Source organism: Hemiscyllium ocellatum, chromosome 1, assembly GCF_020745735.1.
Source record: "Hemiscyllium ocellatum isolate sHemOce1 chromosome 1, sHemOce1.pat.X.cur, whole genome shotgun sequence".
Taxonomy (NCBI): domain Eukaryota; kingdom Metazoa; phylum Chordata; class Chondrichthyes; order Orectolobiformes; family Hemiscylliidae; genus Hemiscyllium; species Hemiscyllium ocellatum.
Genome location: NC_083401.1, coordinates 148674366 through 148691905, shown reverse-complemented (window position 1 = coordinate 148691905; position 17540 = coordinate 148674366). Strand labels below are relative to the sequence as shown.

The window sequence follows — 17540 nt, the reverse complement described above, 5'->3', positions numbered from 1 at the left end:
ACAGCAGGATCTGGACCAGATGGGCCAATGGGTCGAGAAGTGGCAGACGGAGTTTAATTCGGATAAATGTGAGGTGCTGCATTTTGGGAAAGCAAATCTTAGCAGGACTTACATTCTTAATGGTAAGGTCCTGGGGAGTGTTGCTGAGCAAAGGGACTGTGGAGTGCAGGTTCATAGCTCCTTGAAAGTGGAGTCGCAGGTAGATTAGATAGTGAAGAAGGTGCTTGGTATGCTTTCCTTTATTGGTCAGAGTATTGAGTACAGGAATTGGGAGGTCATGTTGCGGCTGTACAGGACATTGGTTAGGCCACTGTTGGGATATTGCATGCAATTCTGGTCTCCTTCCTATCGGAAAGATGTTGTGAAACTTGAAAGGGTTCAGAAAAGATTTACAAGGATGTTGCCAGGGTTGGAGGATCTGAGCTACTGGGAGAGTCTGAACAGGCTGGGGCTGTTTTCCCTGGAGCATCGGAGGCTGAGGGGTGATCTTATAGAGATTTACAAAATTATGAGGGGCACGGATAGGATAAATAGACAAAGTATTTTCCCTGGGGTAGAGGGCATAGGTTTAGGGTGAGAGGGGAAAGATATAAAAGGGGCAACCTTTTCATGCAGAGGGTGGTACGTGTATGGAACAAGCTGCCAGAGGATGTGGTGGAGGCTGGTACAATTGCAACATTTAAGTGGCATTTGGATGGGTATATGAATATGAAGGGTTTGGAGAGATATGGGCCGGGTGCTGGCAGGTGGGACTAGATTGGGTTGGGATATCTGGTCGGCATGGATGGGTTGGACCGAAGGTCTGTTTCCATGCTGTAAATCTCTATGACTCTATAAGAGGTATATTTGGTAAGTTTGCAAATGACACCAAAATTGGAGGTGTTGTGGACAGTAATGAAGGTTACCTCAGGTTACAACAGGATCTTGACCAGATAGGCCAATGAGCTGAGAAATGGCAGATGGGGTTTAATTTAGATAAATGTGAGGTGCTGCATCTTGGGAAAGCAAATCTTAGCAGGACTTATGCACTAAATGGTAAGGTCCCAGGGAGTGTTGCTGAACAAAGAGACTTTGGAGTGCAAGTTCATAGTTCCTTGAAAGTGGAGTCGCGGTTAGATAGGGTAGTGAAAGCGGCGTTTGGTATACTTTCCTTTATTGGTCAGAGTATCAAGTACAGGAGTTGGGTGATCATGTTGCAGTTGTACAAGACATTGGTTAGGCCACTGTTGGAATATTGTATGCAATTCTGGTCTCCTTCCTATCGGAAAGATGTTGTGAAACTTGAAAGGGTTCGGAAAAGATTTACAAGGATGTTGCCAAGGTTGGAGGATTTGAGCTATAGGGAGAGTCTGAACATGTTGGGGCAGTTTTCCCTGGAGCTTGCTGAGGGGTGACCTTACAGAGGTTTATAAAATTACGAGGGGCATAGATAGGATAAATAGACAAAGTCTTTTCCCTAGGGTCGGGGAGTCCAGAACTAGAGGGCATAGGTTTAGGGTGAGAGGGGAAAGATATAAAAGGTACTTAAGGCGAAAACTTTTAATACAGAGGTTGGTATGAGTATGTAATGAGCTGCTAGAGGAAGTGGTGGAGGCTAGTATAATTGCAACATTTAAAAGGCATCTGGATGGGTATATGAGCAGGAAGGGTTTGGAGGGATATGGGTCAGGTGCTGGCAGGTGGGACTAGATTGGGTTGGGATATCTGGTCGGCATGGACAAATTGGACCAAAGGGTCTGTTTCCATGCTGTACATCTCTATGACTCTAAGTTGATGTCACTACGCTTTCCTGCATTGAACTCCAACTTTTGCACATTCCTATTGCTAGTCTACTATCCCTTTGTAACCTCCTGGTCCTTGCTGAGTCTCTTAACTTGGTGTCATCAGCAAAATCAATATAAACTTCTATTCTTTCATCCGTATCATTGACATATGGTGAAAAGTGGAGACCTCACAATTAATCTTTGGGGACACCACTTGACACATCTACCAATTAGAATATCTTCTGTTTATTCTATCACCCTTTATCCTCTCACTCCTTGCAATTTCCCAACCAGCCAATAATGCATACAAAGCAACAAGGTGACAGATCTGCCAAAGAGGCTTTGGTGTTGTCAGTGAAAGAGAACATGACTGGGCTTCACAGCTGTAATCTTTTTAGACAAATAAATTGCTAACATTCACTGGCTAGGCCTACACATATAGAATGACTAAATGCGGCACTAGAAGGTGCCTTGTTGTTCGTAGAACTGCAGCCAGTAAGCAAGGGAGGTTAAAAATTATTGGCCAAAGTTCTGCAGGTGGTATTATGGAATATCCACAAGAAGCATTTTTTTTTCATGTTCCCAGCATAGGAATTGCACAATTTAAATGGAAAGAAATGTCATGTAATTTTTGGAGTAAAATATATTCTGATAATTCACTGTATGCAAAATAAACACAGTAATTATTTCAAATGTTTGCAAATCGCTGTCATGAAAAATATGTTTAAAATAGGTAAAAACATTTCTTTTTCTTTTTGTTTCTATTTCTTTTGGTTATGTACATGATCTAGCATTGTATGTATCTCTCCACCATAAAAGCAGCAGAGGTTCAATAATGCAGCTGACCACCACTTCCTCAAGGCACTGACATACTGGCAATAAATACTGGCCTAGCTCCCATAGCTTCAATAACCACATCCCATAAACAATTTAGAAAAGTACAAAATTTAAAAGGCTTACTTGAGGCTGTGCGTTTTACATTTGTGACAGGATTTGCTTTTTTCACTTGATTGCTTCCAACCTTCTGCTTTGTTGTCATACCATTTACTGTTGTTGGCATCTTTTTTCCTTTTGCCTAGGTGAAAAAGAAAATAAACATTGATATACAGCTGACAATGCTGTTTGAAAAAAACTTAGCTTTTGCACAAAGGCACACAAAATAATCTAAAGAAGCACAACATCCCAACTGACTGACTGCATTATAAAATGAATGCACTGATTTAAAACACAAATATTTTACATCACATTAGCAGCAAAGGACAAGTTCCATTTCAACACTGAGTTCATTATTGAGTTTCCAATTTCAGTCATGTTGCTTGGAGGACATGCTCTGGGGATGCCAGGGGATTCCCTGTGGATGATAACGGGGATGGTAGGAAGGGAAGAGGAAGCAAAATCTCATGTACTTCTTCACTAGTGACTGCCTGAGCCCATCACGAGTTGTGACCTCAGAGAATATAGCTTTTCATAGTCGGATAGTGCAGCAGAACTAATGAAAACAGGAGAGAAAATGGAGAGATACTGAAAACAATTGAACAAATTTGCAATAAAATACTAGCATCAATAACAGTAGCCATCAAGTTCTTGGTGTGCCATAAAAATTCAAATGGTTCACTGATGTCCTTTCCAGAAAGAAATCTGTCATCATTACCCCTTTGTACCTGATCTGTACAAATCTGAATTCCTACTTAGCAAAGTAAATTTCTGAATAGCAATTCATACATTTCTGGGTCAAATACATTTCTGTAGCAGAAAGATTCCCTACTGCTGGTGTAAACTGATGTGTAAAAAAGTACATAAAATCACTCAAATGTGATTTTTACTGGTCAATTATAGAGAAATAATAAAAGCTGGCATAGATGGCAGACTCCCCGATCGTAACTTTTAATATAAATACCAATTGAATTGAATTGAATTGAATTTATTGTCACATGTGCTGAGGCACAGTGAAAAGCTTTGTCTTATGAGCAATACAGGCAGATCACATAGTTAAGTAGCATAGATAGTAATTGCTGCAAATGTGTTGCTGGTCAAAGCACAGCAGGCCAGGCAGCATCTCAGGAATAGAGAATTCGACGTTTCGAGCATAAGCCCTTCATCAGGAAATTGCTGTTGGACAACCAACCACACAATGAATGCTCTTCTTAATTCTACTTGAAGCACATTGGGGTTTTCAGTGCAAAAAGCCTGCTGATGACTAGGTGCTGCAGACTGGCAGATTCCAATATCCACAACTATGTGTTGAGGGATATACCAAAGCTTAGGATGGCTAACAATAAGGTACATTTTAAAGTCTGTCCTGCCATTGTAAACGGAGATGATTGAAACTTTGTAAAATCCTTCTGGCAATATGTTTGACATGGTATGAATATAGTAAATACAATTTGTGATTGTAAATGCAGTGATGTGCGTCAGAATGCCACCTACTGTGTTGTACTGTGTTTCATTTCAAGTAAAGTCAAATTTTAACTGTCATGTAATATATCTCCTTTAAAAAAATTCTATGATATATATTGACAAAAAAAATCTACCATGATAATATCCAGTCAAGCTTTTGTGCCAGCATTCACTGCTATAAAAAGCTTAATTCCTTTTTAAATTTAATTTATATAAAGGTTAGTCTAACAAATAGGGGACTGAAGGGACTTTCCATGCTGCACATCTCTATGACTCTGATAATAAGAATTCACAATATGGTTTCATAAATAAGAATTCACAATGTAGTTCAATCTCTGAACATCTGGAGTCTCTACAGCAAATTCCTTCGATCTTTCTTGAGACAGCGAATTGCATTTACATAGCATTTATAGTATTGCTAAATATCTCAAGATGCGATATCCTCCAATAGCATAATTTGTTTCCCCATTATGTGCATTAAAAAAAAGGGTTTGTACCAGCTCAATTTCTCCTCCAGATTTTCAGCTAAAGCATGGGGTCCAGAGGAACAGATGAGAAAAGACTGAGCACTAGGATTCACCAGCTTCCAAGCTAAGCGATGATTTTCTGCTGGTCATATAAGGGCTGAACCTTTGGCTGTACTTTGCAAAAAGACTGACTCAGGGTGAATGATTAAAACCATTTCTCTCAGCAGAGTCAACGTGCCCTGGTGTCGTGGCTGTGGGTATAGCCAGGAAAGCTACTCAGGGCCCTAAACCCGATAATTCAAAATATATATTCAGTTCCTTGATAATGAAATAGGTAGGGGCAACAAAAAAGGTTTCTCCAGGTGTCAGGCAGCGTGTCATACTCAGGATGCAGACCAAGAATATTAAATTGTCGCACTGAGCAGTTAAAAATAAGAGATGCATGTGTAATCACCATAAAACATACAGGACAGTCAAGCTTAATAATGCGAGATTAATATTTTGGGTTTAGTAGTCATTCAGTAGTCCTGCACTTCAGTACTGCTGAAAAAGCACAATTTGTCGAAACCTTTCACCTTGCATTTATCAAGATAATTCACAAGATATTACGACGCAATGTGAAAACAACATTTATTCTTTGTGAGAGGACAGTGCTGATCAGTTTACAAGAGGACTCCAATTTTGTTGAAATGAAACAGGTGCCGTGTGTAAGCATGTTTGTTATGTCTACAAAGAACAGACCTCTGTATATTAATATGCTCTGCTTCTAATGCAAGTTGGCCACACTGCAAACCTAACAGTTCTAAACTGATCATCAGCATACTTCTTCACACAGTCAGGGTTACTTAACAAATGTTGTCCAATTTCAGAATCACATCTATGGTTGGTCATTGGATTGTGGATTTTGGAAGCTGGGGCAGGTTTGTTATGGTCAATACCTTGCTTGTGGTGAACAGTCAAAGAGATATGCTGTTTGATATAATACACTTGCCATTCACAAGAATGCTGCCGTCAAGCCAAAAAGACACATTGTCTATTACACAAATGAATGACATCGTGTATTAATTTCTGTGCCAGTATGATGTTAAGAACACTGTACATCCCAAAGACTGGCAGTATAAATACTTGTACATCTGTTGGCGATTTTTGAGGCTCAGGTTATAAGTTTGCTCGCTGAGCTGGAAGGCTTATTTTCAGATGTTTCGTCACCATGCTAAATAACATCATTAGTGAGCCTCCGGTGAAGCGCTGATGTTCTGTCCCACTTTCTATTTATGCGTCTGAATAGAAAGCGGGCCAGAACACTAGCACTTCACTGATGATGTTACCGAGCATGGTGACGAAACGTCTGAGAACAAACCTGCCAGCTCAGTGAACAAACTTACAACCTTGTACATGTGTGTTTACATCTCTATAAATTTATCTACATAAATACACAACAGATTTGTGCTTCCTATAAATTGATATTCCTTGAAAAGATCCTGGTGACTGAAAGATGATAAGATTAAACAGAATGTGCTTTTTTTCATCAATACTTTAATATAACGTATATTGAACAATATCCAAACTTTGTTAAACTTAAGACTAACGGGATTCAATAAAGAGAGAGAAAGGTGGTGATAAAAATACAAAAAACTACAATAGGTGGAAGGCTGGTAAACTTTAATCAAGAATTGATATAGAATGGATATGGTTAGGTATGGAACAAGTCATCCAAAAAAAAACACCTGAAAAATATTAACAAGGCAACAGAAAATATATGTACTTCAAAGACCAGCCTACGCACGTTGAAACCTGAAAAAAGGAATGAAATAATCTTGCAAATCTCACTCAAAATATTAACCTTCCAGAAGCTAACTGAAGTGACGTATATTTCAGATGTTGAGCACTGAACGTTTTATTTTATTATGTTTAAGTAGTACTGAACCATTTATCATGTACCAATAATTACTTTTTAAATTCAAATTCATTTAACTAAAACTATGAATCTGATTTTAGCCATTCCCAAAAGGAACAGATGCATAGGTTTGCGGTATTTCATTTAAATTAGGTCTTGCAATTAAAATGACCAGGGCATCCACATCTCTAACCTTGCTAGGTTAATCATCTGTTATTGAGCTTTCCATTAATATTTGGGCCTGTAATTCTATGGATAAATTTCAGACCTAAATGCACTGTACATATCTATCAAATAATCACCTTGACATTGTACATGAATAGTAAAGGTCAATTAGAATTTCAGGTCCAGCAGGCTCGAGACAGCAGACTAATGGATCCACGGTTGGAGGAGGGAGCAGGCTGATAGGTCTCCAGCAGCCATCTTTATAGGCTTGCTTTGCTTCTTGCTAGATAAACACTTGCATCCAATATGATTCAGCTTCTTACACTCAGAACACTGCCTTTTACTTGGTGGCCAGGCTTTCTTTGCCATTGTGTGGTGTCCTCCACAATATTTCTTCCTTTTTTCCAATTTCTTCCTTTTTTCTCATTCAACCTGGAATGTGTCTCAGCATAATGCAAAATTGATTCTCCCATTAATATATCCAGTGGATGGTGACAACTCCAGAGCTTCTGCATATGTCATTAGATTTCTTGAAAGTAGGACTCTCCTCTCTCAGTAGACTGTCATGACTCTCCTCTCTGTTATGCCCTAGATACCCCCCATCTCTGATGAGATAACCTTCAGCTCTCCAACTCACAGACTATGATACACAGATCAATAATCCCTTCTGAGCTTTGATGCTGAAGACATGCTGCTATAAGCAATGTTAATTTAGATTAGATTAGATTACTTACAGTGTGGAAACAGGCCCTTCGGCCCAACAAGTCCACACCGACCCGCCGAAGCGCAATCCACCCATACCCCTACATTTACCCCTTACCTAATACTACAGGCAGTTTAGCATGGCCAGTTCACCTGACCCGCACATCTTTGGACTGTGGGAGGAAACCGGAGCACCCGGAGCAAACCCACGCAGACACGGGGAGAACGTGCAAACTCCACACAGTCAGTCGCCTGAGGCGGGAACTGAACCCGGGTCTCTGGCGCTGTGAGGCAGCAGTGCTAACCACTGTGCCACCGTGCTGCCCACAAATTGTGCTCAAGCTTTTAAAATCTCTTCTGTCTGGGTTCTTTGCTCCTCTGTGACATCTAGATCTAGGGTGGTTTGATTTGATTTATTATCAAATTTACCGAGACATTGCGAAAAGTAATGTTTTGCATGCTATCAGGTCAAATCATACCTTACAACAGGACAACCGATCAGAATATAGTGTTACAGTAACAGAGAGAAAGATCAACTCTTGTACACAAAATGTCCATTCATAAGTCTGAAAACAGCTGAGAAGAAGCTGTTCTTGAATCTGTTGGTACTTATATTCAAACTTTTATATCTTCTGCTCGAAGGAAGAGGGTGAAAAAGGATATAACCAGGGTGCGAGGAATGCACTGCAGCTTGTAGCACACTTTCCCCGGCACTGGGGGAGGCAGTGGTGCTCTGGTGCTATCACAGGACTAGAATCCAGCAGCTCATGCCCATGTTTCTGGGAACAGGAATTTGTATCCCACCATGGCAAATGGTGAGATTTGAATTCAATAAAATCTATGATAAATAAACCTAACTGGTTCACTAATATCCCTTTGGGATGGAAATCTGCCTTCATTACCGAGTCTGACCTACACGATTGACTCCTAACTGCCCTCTGGGTAATTAGGGATGGGCAATAAAACTGGCCTCACCAAAGATGTCATAAGCTGTGAATGAGTTAAAGGAAGCTTGTAAATCTTATTCGCTAAGTGTGTTTTATTTAATTCAGTCACTATTTCATAAATTTGCCATTGAGACAGTGTCTCAGATTTCCTTTCACTTTGAAAGCAGTAGGTAATTGAAAATTCACAGCCATTCTGACTCACCCAACATTTCAAAGTTACATACTGCAGTTCTTCATTCCTTACAGTAGGTGGCTCTCTTACAAATTCAATTAATCTCCACTTCCAGTTCTGACAATATGTTTCAATGAATGTGTTTAACAGTTGCTATAAAGTGAAAGCAAGTTACAGCATAGGGAGAGATCAAACAACGTCAATATACTAGCCAGGGCACTGTGCAAAAATGCATTCCTCTAGACATCTTTAGATTTGTAAATTGCAGCAGGATGCAACAGGTAGTACATCATATAGGATATTTCTTCATTGGAGGCATCCTCTGGCCAACCTTTTTACAACTTTAGCTTGAGAAAAGTCAACAGTTGTGGGGGCAGTGGCTGGGGAGAAAGGGGCAGACAGTGATCCTTTTGGTAGGAACGGCTTAAATCTCCAGGTAATCAACACTCTGGATCCTGGCCTGCTAGATGGCAGTCCCCATCAGTGCAGAAACCTAGAGGCCAACTGGAAAGTGCCAGTCAGCTTCTAGCTAATCTCTGCCAAAAAATAAAACCCAAAGGCTGGATGGAACTGAAAAAATTACACACTGACCAGTAAGGCTAATGGTTGGCCTCGGCCATCATCAATCCCAAACCTCGCTAGGGCTGAAAGTCTAGCCTATAATGTTGGTCATGCATAACATGCGTGGAATGGGAGGAGTAAGTCTACCCCAGCATTTTCCATTTCTATGTTGCTACTGCCTCGACTTCACTGGATGTGAGGCCCCACAATCCCCCTTACTACAGTAGTTTGGCCTGTCCTCATTTAAAGGGAACACTTTTGAACCTGCAATAAGAGTCTGAGATCATTATTCACTGGCAAGGTTGTTGGTAAGGAGGGCTTATGCCCGAAACGTCGAATTTCCTATTCCTTGGATGCTGCCTAACCTGCTGTGCTTTAACCAGCAACACATTTTCAGCTGTTGGTAAGATTAGGTAGTTTTACAGAATGTCTACAGAGATATCTCTAAGTATTGCAGAAATGAACATTCCCTCCCCACCCCCTCAATAACTGAATCCAACAGGCAGCCACAGAAGTCGAGGAATTTCTTTTCTTGGTAATGGAGACTGCTCACAAATATTGAAGGAGCTCAAATCTTTCTTTTTTAAGATTCATTTTGACCACAGGATGCTTTGCCAGCATTCGACAAGCTTTCCTGCAATATTTTTCACAAGGGCATCTCTTCTTTTAGTTTCTGCTGCTAATGTATGGCTTCCTCCCAGCTGCCCAACCAAATAAATACTTCTTGTGTGGCTTTGCCTTTTTGTCTGGATATTGTTTAGCTGGACTACTTGGCGCCTGGAGAAACTGATGAGAAATGTATTCCTCATGAGTTTACCCTCTGGTAACTGGAATCTCTGTAAATCAGATGTTAAACTGGTCACACCATACTTCCACTGTCAAATGATGACATTTACAGGGAACCTGTACATAGGCTGGAGGCTGCTACACATTGTAAGATGACTAGACTACAGGACAATGATATGCTTTGTGGATCTGTTTTGATTCTTGGTTCATTGTTGCACTAACACATGATATATTCCTGAGTCAGGTTCTACTCTTTTAAGCTCCGCGATGGTATCCCCATCAAACACTCCTAGGTTGGTACAGCATGGGGTCAGATGCAGAATTAAGCTCTCTCTGTTGTTTTAAACTGAAAGTAAAGTTTCTTTGACACCGTCCCCATCAAACACTCTCCCGACAGGGACTGCACAGGATTAAATACAGTAAAGCTCCCTCTACCTCTTTTAAACTGAAAGTAATGTTACCTCTACTCTTACTAAAATAGAAAGTCAAAAATAATAATGAAGCAGCCCCTCCTGGGATGCTAGTATTGAGTCATACAGCACAAAAACAGACCCTTTGGTCCAACCAGTCCATGGCTGAACATAATTCCAACTAAACTAGTCCCATCGGCCCGCTCCTGGCCCATATCCCTCCAAACCTTTCTGATTCATGTATCTATCAAAATGTCTTTGTAATTGTACCCACATCTCAACACCCTCTGTGTAAAAACTTTGCCTGCTGTCTTTTTTAAGTCTCCCTCCTCACTTTAAAAATGCACCCCCTAGTCTCCAAATCCCCCATCCTAGTGAAAGATCAACTACTATTAACAATTGATACCTCTCTTTATTTTATAAACTTCTATCAGACCGCCTGTCAACCTTCTATGCTCCAGTGATAAAAGTTCCAGCCTATCCAGCCTAACTCAAACCTTCCAAACCCAGTAACATCCTGGTAAATCTCTTCTGAATCTGTCTCCAGCTTGGTAATATCCTTCCTATAACTAGGTGACCAGAACTGGACAGGATATTCCAGAAGAGGCCTCACCAATGTCCATTATAACCTTAGCTTGACTTCCCAACTCCTATACTCAAAGGACTGAGCAATGAAGCCCATCCCCCTCCCCCCCATTTATCTCTCCACTCTGGAGGCTTCCTGCCTCTATTCCTATTGAAGGGCTTTTGGCCAAAACGTCGACTTTCCTGCCCCTCGGGTGCTGCCTGACCCACTGTGCTTTTCCAGCACCACTCTGATCTAAACTCTGGTTTCCAGCATCTGCAGTCCTCACTTTTGCCACTAAAATGAAGGCAAGTATGCCAAATGCCTTTTTAACCACCTTGTCTACGTGTGACACAAACTTCAAAGAATTATGTTCCTGCACCCCTATGTCCCTCTGTTCTACAATGCTACCCAAGTCCCGATCATTAATTGTATAAGCCCATCCCTTGTTTGTTGTACCAGAATGCAATACCTCGCATTTATCCAGATTGGGCTGGAAAATGGCAGATGGAGTTCATTGACCCATTTGATCAAGATCCCTCTGTAATCTTAGAAAAAAAGTCTTCATTGTCTACTTTGCCACCAATTTTGGTGTGAGCTATAAATTAACTAACTATGCCCTCTATATTCTCATCCAAATCATTTGTATAAATGACAAATGAAAGAGGACCCAGAAATGATTCATGTAGTCACAGGCCTCCAGTCCTAAAAACAACGCTCCACCATTACTCTCTGACTCTACAGTTAAACCAACTCACAGTTTAACCAACAGTTAATTGGCAAGCTCACCTATGTAAATCCTATGTGACCTAACTTTACTAATTACTCTACCATGCAGAAACTTGTCAAAAACTTTACTAAAATCCAAATAAGCAATGTCGACTGCCCTGCCCGAATCAATCTTTTTGATAACTTCCTGAAGTTCTATCAAGTTTGTAAGACATGATTTTTGACACAAAACCATGCTGACTATCCCAAATCAGTTTTTGCCTCTCTAAATGTCAATAAAACCCATCATTTATAATCACCTCCAATAATTTACCCACAACTGAAATCAGACTACAACCATTCTTAAACAAAGGTACAATATCAGTTACCCTCCAGTCATCACGCACCTCAAAATAACACAAATTAATAGTTGAATGGAAATGTATTTAACAAAACAGAAAATTAAATTGAAATGACATTGTCTGTGCTTATGATGCACCCTAGACCCTGCGGTGCCCACCAGTCTTTAAAGGCCTTGACCATGCCAGTGGGCACTACATGCTGCCTCACCAAGAACATCCAAGTGTGGACGTAACTGTGAAAGAAGGGCAGACAGTCAGGAATGATGAGCCATATCCATGGCCTGCTGTTTTGACCGGGTGATCCCAGAAGAATTCCCGAGGGCTGGATCACTCCATGAACAGAAGCTACATGTCGTAATGGCAGGGTCCGAAGACAAAGTTGTTGCCTGTGCGCGGAGGCACACCAGCAACTCAGTCAGACTCTGCACTATCCATCTTGCAGCATTGTTCAGTAGCTGTATCAAAACTGCTAATAAGGGCAAAACACTTGCTGTTTTAGACTTTAACGGAAATTAAATCACGGGGACATATTCAGGACTTACTAAATATGGTAAAGGTAGAAATGTACCTCTCAATGATCAGCTGGCACTGCCAAAAGTCTGAACAGCTATGGTAAAAATACATTTGTTATAACCAAATGCAGAGGCAGTATCCTGTGGTTCTACACTCGGAAAGGTTTGGGTGAATCATTAAAAGCAGCTCACTGAAGCCAAGCTAATTTTAAAAAGTGCAGACTTAAGAGCCTGGAGATTACATTTTACAATTATATCTAATTTTAGATATATCACCCATTAAGAAAAGGAAAGTGGCAATGAAAAATTCTTCTGTAATTCTTAGTGGGTGACTGAGAGTGCAATCAGTTGCAGTCCAAGAGCAGATCATCTACCAACCATAATTAACAAGACCCAGAGGAACAGGACTGTGAAAGACAGAAAGCGGGAGGGCATTACCTACTAAAAAAAAGGACACGTTTGGTTCGATCAGACTTAATTTCATTTTGAATTTTACTTTCAGGAAAGGTTATTACTATTCAAATAATGTTTTGTTGCTTGTAAAGTAAAAGAAAAAGCAAGATAAAAGATCTGGACTAATATGAACTGGCCATACTGTGGCTACAAGAACAGGTTAGAGATTAGAATCTTACAGTGAGTAATTTACCTCCTGACTCCGCAAAGCCTTTCCAACAGCAACAAAGATCAAGCCAGGAGTGTGATGGAATACTCCCCACTTTCTTGGATGGGTGCAAGACCAACAACACTAAAGAAGCTTGATACCATCCAGGATAAAGCAGCCTGCTTGATTGGCACCTCATCCACAAACATCCACTCTGTCCATTACTGACACTCAGCTGCAGCAATGTGCACTGTCTACAGGAGTCACTGCAAAAAACTCAAAGATCCTTAGGCAGCAGTTTCCAAACCCATGATCACTACCATCTAGAAGGTCAAGTGCAGCAGATAAATGGGAACACCACCACCTGCAAATACCCCTCCAAGTCACTTACCATCCAGACTTGGAAATATATCACTGTTCCTTCAATGCCACATTGTCCTGAAACTCTCTTGCTAATGTCATTGTCAGTGTGTCTACATGAAATGGACTGCAGCGGTTCAAGAAGGCAACTCACCATAACATTCTCAAGGACAACGAGGTGTGGATAGTAAATACTGGCCCAGCCATCCATATGAATAAAAAAAACCAAGGGATTTGTATTCAGTCAACCTATTTTGAAAATTATGGTTATATGAAATCATGACAATATTTAGTGCTGCTGGTTAGAAAATATTTCATGGTTTAATATTGCCACAATATCTAGCCCATAGTGGAATGATGAATTTCCACTACAAAGGTGATAGTTTTCCCCTCTGTGGGATAGGGCAGTTTCAGAGCTTCATGTTTGGTACAGTCACCATGATCTGACAATGTTCCCCTGTTAGGCCATCTAATTTGGCAGAGGCAACTTCTAATAATAGCTGAACAGTGACTTGCTATCAGAATATATTATGCAGTGATTTGGATAGAATGTTCTGTTCAACTTGCAGGAGCTCTAATCCCTGTGAAAGATTGTGGTGCTTAGCCTTTTCCGTTGATGACAACTCCACCAGTAAAAGGTATTCTGTAATTTTAACGTTGGGTATGAATCAAAGGTATAAGAATTGAAGTAGACAAATCAGTTGATATGTGCAGGAGGTCTGGATAATTTTAACTTCCCAGGCTTATTTGCATGCCTCAACTCTTGAGCTGGTACACTCTTGAGCTCCACACCTTGTACCAATGGGCAGAGAATGTTCAGCTTATTCTTTGCCCATTTTAACTTCATTAGGACCCTATGTACATTACAGGACTCAAATTTACTTCACTGGTTGGGTGAGCATTTATTGCCCATTTTAGTTGCCCTGGAGAAGGTGATGGTGAACTGCCTTTTGAATCACTGCTGTACACATAAATAGGCTCCAGCCAAAAGTAAATAGGTACCCACTAAGGTCTTTGTGAAAACTTCAAACAAAATGGGTAGCAGGACACTAAGTTTAGCCTTATGATTTGCAGAGTGCTATCACCCTGTTTCTGCCTAGTAGAGACCCTTCCAACATGCGAGTCAGAGAAAAGAATTGAGGCAATGACCTAGAAAAATTACATCAAGTAAACTGCATAGCGAACAATCATATAATCAGGAATGACATTCAATGCATGAAAGTCTTAAAAAGGAGAATGTCCCACGTGATTGAGTTTTCCTATGGTTGACAGAAAATCTCTTGTTGATATATGGAAAATGAATGGTAGACATCGTTGCAGTTTCAGTAGGAATCCAGCAGATGGCTGTCTTGCTCTAGTTTTACTTCAGAAAAGCATTCTGTGATGAATTGAATCAATTTCCAATTCACAAGATGACATATGGCAACATACCATGTAACTAGAGATTATTCAAAGTAGTTGCCTCATACTGGAAACAACCGTAAAGTCCCCAGGGCGATAAATCTGAATCACTTTAAGTAGCAGTTTTTTTAAAAAACTAAAGTAAATGCTATTCCAAACCATTTTCTCAACATCTAAAATACAAATGTACAGATAGGGAATGAATTTCTGTGAGAAGTTCTCCATTTGTCTGCTGTAACTTCAGTGCAAGAGTCACGTACACCAGATGGCCAATATAATTGTCCTTGAGACTATTCTTCTGGGGATTGCACAGCTCTTTAGACTAAGTTGTGGTAAACAAGCAAAATGACACTCTTTGAAATTCATCCCTAATGTTTTTAGTACGGTCAGGCTGAAAATGCCTACTTCGAAACTGGGGTAGTCAATACTGACTCTGCCTGGAAAAGGGCACCAACTTGTTTTTTTTTAAATGCATACACATAAAAATGCCACATCATAAAGGATAAAGCAAGCATACATTTGGTGGATTGCAAAAGTACCTGTGAGGCTGTTTTGACTGGCCCCTTTTCTGCAGCAGAGGTGTTAGTTTTATTAGTCATAGACCGCGAAGAAGACAGAGGTGAAGAGGCAAGAGTTTTGTTATTTTTAGAAGATAGTTTCTCAGTAGAAAGCCTACTCTGGACCCCAAGTTGTTGCGATTTGCGGGCAATTGGTTTTGGTGGTGGAACGTTGTCATACAGGTCAGTGCTGTCACCATGAGCTTCCTCATACCAGAGCGTGCTAGCGTTAGTAGTGAAAACCTCCTGTTCCTGTGATATACAACATAGAACAAGCTTCAGCTGTTAGAAGCAATGACATGCAGACTACATGCCTACAATTTGGCAAAAGCCAACATATTAAATGGTAAAGGAACACAGCTCATATTCCTACTCCATCCTATTTCTTACTATTAGGATAATTTATACAACTTTCTTCTGCTGTTCATGCCTTGAATAATGCCCTGAAAAGCAACTTTTATGATCATATTATTTGGGCACCAGAAATGCAAATTTAAAGCACCATTTGACTCAGCACAGAGTAGTATTACATATAGATCCATTAGACTCAAACAATATTTTTTAGATAGCTTTGGATGTCAAAAGATCAGGGCAGTGAGGAAGACTACACATTCATGGAACAAAATGTTGAAAGAATGTTTTTCCTGCTGTTTCCATTAATAGGCATAAAATAAAAGATGTAGTTCAGACTATTGCATTAAAAACACCCAAGTTTTATCACATCATCAAAAACAGATTCTGAATGCTAGTTGCCATGTCTGAGCATAACTGGAGCATAAAATATTAGAGAATGATCACATTATCAGTATTGCTTAAAATACTCCACAAACGTCAGTTCAAATTGGATTGAGAGAAGTGCTGTACTACAAGGCTCTGGATAATAAATTATTCAGAAAGATTTCAATACACAACAGTACAGTCAAAAGCGTTTCATGCTCTCAAACATTTTAACAACCATTGCTCTTGGCATATTAGACTTTCCAGTTTTTTTGGGGGGGGGGGGGTGGAGGGCAGGGGTGGAATTCAGCACATTCACTTATTTAACCAGATGACCAGCGTGTTGGCAATAACTAATTAGCCTGTATTTATAATTAACCAAATTTGCTCTCGGTTCCTGTAATTAACTCCTTATTGACATAATGGTTTCTGTAGTTATTCCAAGGCAAACCATACTTTCTATTTGGAAACTGAATTAATTTAAGACTGAAATCATAGTTTTGCATAAAGCATTCTTGTTGTGGTTTAATTCTTACAATGCAAGGGCTATATAGATTCTTACATAAACCAAACTGTAAGACTTCTTCTCCATCAACTTACTTTAAGCTCTGCTAACTTCATGGTAAGTTAAACTTTTTTGCGAAGGACAAAAAAAAAGCTGCATTTGTGTATTTAAAAATGTCTACATTGTCACCTGGATCTAAGAAAAGCACAGTTGAGATGCGTTGTTGAACTTACAACTCACTTTTATGCATTCAGTGGTTTTAACTTTGTACAAGACCGACGGTTAACTAAAATGTCTTACTGTTCCGTTTAGGCAAGGTACATCATCATAATGAAGAGAAATTCCACGTGGACATGAATATCCATTTGGCATGTTGCCACCATATCTATTTGGAGATATCGACCGTCTGTGTAATAAGCTGAAAAAGAAAAAAAATGATGGCGGATGTTGGCAGGTGATGAATATCTATATCATGCATGTTCTGGTAAAAACAAATGGACCTTTCATAATAATCCCACCATAGGGAGTATGACAGGAAGGCCTGAAATTAAATTGGAGCTTAAGTAGCTTGGATTTTGGTTTCCCCTGCCAGTTTCCATGAAGGTTTGGTCAGTGTCCAAGGTAGGGGACATAGGACGAGAATGGGTCTTGTCAAAGAATGATAAATGGTAACATATTTCATGATATGAAATATTACAGGACTGTCTCTCAGCTGATGCAAGTGGGGTACACCACAGATTTAGATTTTTCTTTCTGCTCCATATTCTTTATAAACTAAGCAAATGAGTCAGTCTGAAAATTAAAATGGGAGACGTCTTGAAATCTCAAAGTGGACACCCTCTGCTAAATGTACTGCCTTATTCTATGGGCATTTGGGATGTATTTCTAAAGATGTAAGCACCTGACCAACAAGCATGAAAATAAAAAATAAAATGGCATTGACATATTGGTCCACTGAGAAGGGAGATAAGTGACTTTCCTTCAC

General features: G+C 40.0%; 1 protein-coding gene across 1 annotated transcript in view; it reads right to left on the bottom strand.

Moving 5' to 3' along the window:
* Positions 1 to 17540, bottom strand: part of afap1 (actin filament associated protein 1) — a 283296-nt gene that overhangs the window by 22121 nt on the left and 243635 nt on the right. Inside the window, exons 12-13 of the mRNA XM_060832686.1 lie at positions 16856 to 16973; positions 2724 to 2838 (exon numbers count right to left, since the gene is read on the bottom strand). Of these exons, the coding sequence (XP_060688669.1) occupies positions 2724 to 2838; positions 16856 to 16973 (233 nt within the window). The remainder of the gene's footprint in view (positions 1 to 2723; positions 2839 to 16855; positions 16974 to 17540) is intronic.